The following is a 7,194-nucleotide window of genomic DNA, read 5'->3' as shown; positions in this document are numbered from 1 at the left end:
AAGTACGAAAGTACAGCACTTGGAAATACCAATCTAAGATGTATAAGATCTCTACTCACCCCTAGTAAGCACAGAAATACTGAGAAATTAAAAAGAAACTGTAATAAGAACACAAGAAGAAGAAAATATTACGTATTGTTGATGAACTTACTTTGAGTCAATCACGAATTCAACACATCTCATCTACCATTTAACTTTGTTGGCATTTCAAACATGATGAACATTTCAATTCAACTCTTTTGTCTCTTGAGTACTGTAAGCTTTAGACTGATGATTATGTATTCTGCCTCTTCAAGGGAATTCTATGGTCTTGGTGGAAGGGTTTGGTAGGAATTCTTTCTTTTTCTCCCTTAAGACTTGGTTTAGACATACAAAAGCTCCTATCTCAGTTGTAAATAATAAACACCTCTAACAGAGTCCAACTTGAGCCTAGAACCGAAAAATAACTAAAAGGTTCTCACCTGCAATTTGATGTACTCCTTTTCTTTCTTCTTCATCTCATGTATTTGTTGAGTTCTTACTTGCTTTGCACACAAACAGAAAACAACATTAGTACTAAAATTATTACATAGAAACTAGTATCTATCTCACAGCATCCAACTACCATAACCTGATTGCCAATAACCCTTCTCTGGAGTTCAACATTTTCCTACTGTAGCTTGTCAATTTGAGCTTTAAAAGCAGCCTTACCTTTGGCTTCCTGTGGAAAAGAACTTCCTTGTTCAATGTTAAATAGAGAGAAATCATAGAATTTAGACAAGTCTCGAGATTGTACTATTCGTGTAACTGTTGCAATCTCCCTATCTTTAACTTGTACTACCGACTTTAGCCTCTCAACTTTGGTCTCCAACCTTGATATATCTTAATGTAGCCTGCCACAAGAAAATAAAGGTGACTGAATACAGGGAACCATGGTTGTGTGAAGGAATATTAAAAAGCTTTGCAACATTATTACCCTGAAATGAACTACATTTATTCCATATCTTAAACCAATCTCCCATAACAAGAAATGAACCAAAATTAGAAACAGTAGCTCTTTCAACACTACCGAAAGACATAATCTCACGAAGACACTTGGCAATAAAATCGAATCTTTAACGCATCACCATTCTCATCAAATGTTAAACAAATCTCCTCTTAATTCCAATTATTTGATAAGCGAGAAACAAAATAGATCATTAAGTAACACAAATTCACGAAAAATCAAACATAATAGATCATTAAATTGAAATGTGACGGTAGACTTGACTAAGCCTGATCCTCTTAGCTCAGAAGACAAGGACGGGTCGTGTTATGAGAAATGTCAAGGTAGACTAAATCTCATGTAAGTCACTAGTCAAATAAACCAACAGCTAAAACAAAGCAAAACAATAACAAAAACCCACAAAGATGTTGTAACGACAGTAAGACGTATTGGTTATGATAAACATATACTACTATGAGTTAGGAAGATCATGGATCCAGCCAAAATTATAGATGAATCAGTGATAATCAAAAGTTGAAATCAGTGATATCGAATATTTCTTTAACCCAATATGTTTAAGGTTGCATTTTGTTGTTTCCACACACATCTTGTGACTATGATCAAAGCATTGAAAGTGCAAGAATATAAGTTATAGAATAGATAGATTCAAATATATTAGCAATATTTTTTGCGGTACATCAGAGATTTAGAAGTAAGAAATTATATGAATGATAAATCAAAATAGTTCAGAGACATGGCACCTTTTCCTCACGTAGCTCCACTAAAACAAAGTGGTAAAGGGGAGAAAGCTAAAATGTGGCAAATGCCTTCTTCGCTAAAATGTGGCAAATGCCTTCTTCTTTCAAACATGAAGAGATTGATCACAAAGTCAAGTTGAAAGCTAAAAAAACTTAAGCCTCTATTTGGCAACAATTTTGTTTCACAAAATTATGCTTATGAAAATTACTTATGACTAAACTTCTTTGAACAATTGATAAAAATGTTCTTGAAAACTACTTTTTCTTTCCTAGTCTTTGAACAGAAGAAAACAAACAAAACTAAAAGCAAAATTATTAGAAAATGTGCCTAAATGGACAAATAGTCAGTAGGAAGAAGAGGATTACAATATATTAGGTTAAAATGTTGAACTATGATGCTAACTAGAAGAGAGCAGACCACCTAACACTGATCCAAACCACAAGGTATGAACCTTAAAATTGGTGAACGTGTATCCACTTTAAAGGTTTAAGTAATGACTTCACTCTCATTATCGATTGATGTCATTGGATTGATTTTTCTCCCAAGTCCCTTGGGTTTTCTGGAGTTCCCCACCCTTGCTTTTCATCTAATCTTAGTGAAGAGTTCTCTTTTGGCTCATCTGAAACAAATGCCACCATCGTACTTTCAAAGATAAGGAATCCGACTTCACTCACTTTTCGATCATCTTTTGTATACAACCTTCACTTGGTGTAAATTCACCCCACACTTTCATTATTACAATCTTACTTCTCTTATATCACAATGGAATAATCTTTGTAATCTCTCGCAGCATATGTGCTCTTTTGTAATTTCATCCCATCAATGAAATTATTTATATGTTTCTGATAAAAGAAATGTCTCCTCAAAAAGAATAATAATAACAATAATGTTTGATCAAAGAATCCTTTGGACAAGTCTTGGCACATTGGGAAATCAAGCCCTTGGCATTAAACGCCGAGATCATGATATGGGAATTCCAAAATGTACAAAAATACAAATATTGCTCATGCTCATGAGATTGAATAAGCAACTTATACTCTCTGACTGCAGAAATCCTTAACTCTTAAAAGAAAACAGGAGGCATTGGAAGATGAGTATTTATTACCACTTCCAAATTCCAGTGTAGTGCTCATATACTGTTAACAGCGGTGCCTAAATCCTTGGGTATTCGGTAGACCGTCATCGGATGAGATTGTAATGTAATGTAATCAATAACCAATGGTTGGATTCAGCGTTTTAGAGCCGATTTGTAATTAAACTCATACATTTCAGCTCTCCAAAGAGAGTCTTTGAATTCAACATAACATTTCTAGTTTCAATTACTAACCTATTGGTGGAGAGCAAGTGCCATAGGTTAAGAGTTAGTATTCCAATCCTGACTACTCCTGACATTACCACGAAGTGTAGACTACATACCTGTAACTCATTATTACTTATCGCACCCGGCAGCCCAAAATCTAAACTCTGTAAGCTTTATCTCATCTAACAATGCCACCCAAAAATCATGCACCAAAATCAACCAGAAATAGAGGTTCAAAATATAATGGAACGGCAGATAAAAACAATACAATAGTAAAAACCACGCACCTTTTACAAACTCTTCCCAAAGAGACAGGCTCAGTTAATCATCTTCGTCGCTCTCGTCACTGAAATAACTTGCTTTCTTCTCTTTTTTCTTCTCTACAATGTTCTCACCGCCAGTCAGGAGTCTCTGGTCTGCATCTCCGTCCACCACCGAGGCCCAATTGTCATCCTCAAACCCTTCTCCAACATCCGATCCCCAATCCTCCTCGTGCCTAGCACCAACTCCACCCCTTCTTACCCGCTTCGGTTCTGGTCGCTCCCTTGGCCCCAATTGATTTTTAGGGCATTCATAAGACAAATGCCCATCAATTGCGCCGCACTCGTAGCACCTACTCTTATCCTTATAAACCCTCTTCCTTATAAACTCAGCGGCACGACCATTATCAGTCGCTATAGCAGCCTTAAGAACACGGCCATTCAAAATCTTCCCGTGCATCTGTTTCGCGGCCTTCACCGCGTCGTCCTGAGAAATAAACTGGACGAAGGCAACGCCGCGAGACTTGCGAGTCTGTCGATCTTTCAACACCGTAACACGAGCGATCTTACCAAAGTTGGAGAAGAGAGTGTGGAGGTCGGAATTAGTGAGTGAATAGTCGAAATTGGAAACATAGAGAGTAGACTTCGAAGGAACCAAACCTCCAGAACCACCGCCAGACTTAGTGGAAGAGTGTGAGTGTGAGTGTGCGATGAGTGCGATTGCGATGAGAAGTGCGACTGTGAAGACGACGGCAGCGACGGGTCAGAAGAGGGGGCGGAGGGATACCGGTAATAGAAGGTTTCGTCCTCGTCGCTGTCGCTAGTAGGGCTATTGGTTTTCTTTCCCTTGGGCGCCATTTTTTCACCCGAGTGCTGTAAACAAAACCTATAGAATGAAAATATAGACTTAAGGTTTAGGAAATCGACCAAATCTAGGAACGAGACAATTACTATGAGCGGTTTGTTTTATTTAATATTAAATAATAAATAGATTTGGTTAATTTCGATTGTTTGAATTGATTTTTTTAAAGTCAATGCTCACTCCTAAGTTTCACTAACTTTTTGCAATATCACTCTCTATAAATAAATTGTTTCTTCATCTTTAGAGAGACATCATATTCATATAAACAAATTCTTTTAGGAGAAGTTTGGTGCATAGTATTATAGTTTAAGTTGTTATAGTCGTGTTTAGGGTACATAATATTATAATATTAGTTATTATAATTTGTGTTTATGTGTAAATTATTATAGTACGAGTTATTATAATATGTGTTTGAGTATAAATTATTATAATCCGACAAAATTGAGAATCAAAGTGACCATTCTTATTTTGAAAAAGAAAAAAAATCCAAAAGAAGTCAAAAGGAATAGAGAAAATTGTTCAGTCAAATGTTAGTTTACTTTTATTACAAAAAAATTATTTATCTTTTGGGTTTAGGCTAATCTTCAATGATCATGGTCGGCCAATCTCCCACCATCATCTCTAGTGACTCCATCGACGAACTTCCGATAATCAACTTCGACGACCGTTGTCATCGATTAGTCTTGAAGATTTTTTATAAAATATTTTTTAGTATATATAACAAACAAAAGAAATTTGTACGTATAAATATTTTTTAAAATATATATTTTAAAACACGATTGTGTTTTTATTTTAAGAAGTTTTTAGAAAAAATGTTAAACAAAAATGAGTTTTTTTAGGTTATTCAAGAAAATACTTTTAGTTTAGTTATAACAATATTTTATAAAATGCACTTTTTCATACTTTTTTTTCTTTGTAATATTCTCCTAAAGATAATGTTTGACCAATCCATGACTTGATTTGGACTATTATTCGATAGTAAACAATGTTGGTATGTTGCTTTTTATTTTATGTTCATGTGTTGTTTGAGTTCGGTTTAAATTTTGTGATTATGGTCACTACGTTTGTATTGTTGCATTATATATTTAAACTTGGTTAACCATATTCTCACTGTTCACACGAGATTTCGAATAAATGTATTTCGTGGAATTGAACTTTATATATTGATGAATATTGTGCATACAACCTCTAGTATTTACTCATTTGATGCTTTCTCTCGAATACAAGTTAAAACTTATAACTTTTTGATCTTCGATCTTTAGGATATTGTAGTTGCAAGTTGATTTGAACTTCGATCTTATGGAACCCAAGGAAAGTTTAATCTTCCAACTTTCAGAAGTTGTTGATCTCCAGGTTGATATGAACTTTGACGTCTTGAGAGCTTGTAGAAGTTTGAATCTTCAATTCTTCAGTACTTCAGAGGTTCAATTCTTTATTCAACCAAAGACCCCTTTTAAAATGAATGGCAATGGTCTCTATTTATAGAGAAATTTCATGGGCTTTAGGTGAACTTGGGCTCATTTGCTTGCTAGACTTGGACTTGGGCCCATTTGATTGTTGGGCTTGGACTTGAGCCCATTTGTGAGTTGAGTTTGAACTTGGGCCCATCTGCTTATTCGACTTGGGCTTGAGCCCATTTTTTTGTTGGATATGAATTGAGTTGGGTTGAGTAAACTTAATTATCCAAACTCAAACAAAAGTATAATCATCATCATATTTATTGTGATGATGTGGCGTAATTTAATTGGTCAAAATTTCTTGCTCAACAAATGTCTCCTTTTAGAGATTTGTGCACGTTTATATGATGGGTGAATCTTGAAAACGATAAGCTGAAATAAGTGAATTTGTTCTTGGATTTGGTTCTAGTTAATATGTCAATTTAATCATACTATGCATTTGGACATAAGTGTGATTAAAATGTTATACGAAGTTTGGTCAATTTATATGGTGGAGCACACCAAGCTTGATCGAAGACAAAAATGGAGATGGAGATCCGATCGGCTGTAACACATCGAAGACGAAAATAGAGATGGAGATCGATCGGCTGCGACACATCGAAGACGAAAATGGAGATGGAGATCTGATCGACTGCAACACATCGAAGACAAAAATGTAAATATAGATCCAATCGACTGCGGCACATCAAAGACAGAAATGGAGATGGAGATTCGACCGACGGCAGCACATGAAAGACCGAGATGGAGATGAAGATCCACATATCGAAGATGGAGATGGAGATCCGATCGGCTGCAACACATCGAAGATGGAGATCCAATTGACTGCGACACATCGAAGACGAAAATGGAGATGGAGATTCGACCAACTGGAGCACATGGAAGACGAAGATGGAGATGAAGATTCGTACATCGAAGATGGAGATGGAGATTTTGATGACTGCGACACGTCGAAGATGCAGATGGTGACGACTGCGGCACATCAAAGATGATGACAACCGCATCGAAGATGCAGATGATGATGGCTGCGACACATCAGAGATGCAGATGATGATGACTGTAACACATGGAGATGGAGATTCTGATGGCTGCGACACATCGAAAATGTAGATGGTGACGGCTGCGACACATCGAAGATAATGACGGCCACATCGAAGATGCAGATGATGACAACTGCAACACATCAAAGATGCAGATGGTGATGACTGCAATACATGGAGATGAAGATTCTAACGGCTGCGACACGTCGAAGATTCTGATGGTGACAGCCACATCGAAGATACAGATGATGACGCCTGCAACACATTGAAGATGCAGATGATGACGGTTGCAACACATCAGAGATGCAGATGATGATGACTGCAACACATGCAGATGGAGATTCTGACGACTGCGACACGTCGAAGATGCAGATGGTAAGGTTGCGACACGTCGAAGATGCAGATGGTGACAACAGCGACATATCGAAGATGCAGATGATGTCGGCAGTGACACATCAGAGATGTAGATGATGACGGTTGCAACACATCGAGATGATTGATCTTCTCGTCTGCAACACGTGGAAGAAGATGATGATGAATCCTTTGGCTACAGAC

At 36.8% G+C, this 7,194-nt stretch overlaps 1 protein-coding gene across 1 annotated transcript; it reads right to left on the bottom strand.

Annotated features, from left to right (window-relative positions):
* Positions 1 to 780: 780 nt before the first annotated feature.
* Positions 781 to 4,181, bottom strand: LOC116405985 (U11/U12 small nuclear ribonucleoprotein 31 kDa protein-like). The gene is made up of 3 exons (XM_031889700.1): positions 3,944 to 4,181; positions 3,311 to 3,848; positions 781 to 872 (listed from the first exon to the last, which is right to left on the bottom strand). The coding sequence occupies exons 1-2, from the start codon at positions 4,139 to 4,141 to the stop codon at positions 3,345 to 3,347; spliced, it is 702 nt and encodes a 233-aa protein (XP_031745560.1). The 5' UTR covers positions 4,142 to 4,181; the 3' UTR covers positions 781 to 872; positions 3,311 to 3,344.
* Positions 4,182 to 7,194: the final 3,013 nt, after the last annotated feature.

This window comes from Cucumis sativus, unplaced genomic scaffold (assembly GCF_000004075.3).
Source record: "Cucumis sativus cultivar 9930 unplaced genomic scaffold, Cucumber_9930_V3 scaffold53, whole genome shotgun sequence".
Lineage (NCBI taxonomy): Eukaryota > Viridiplantae > Streptophyta > Magnoliopsida > Cucurbitales > Cucurbitaceae > Cucumis > Cucumis sativus.
This window is presented reverse-complemented; position numbering and strand designations above follow the sequence as displayed.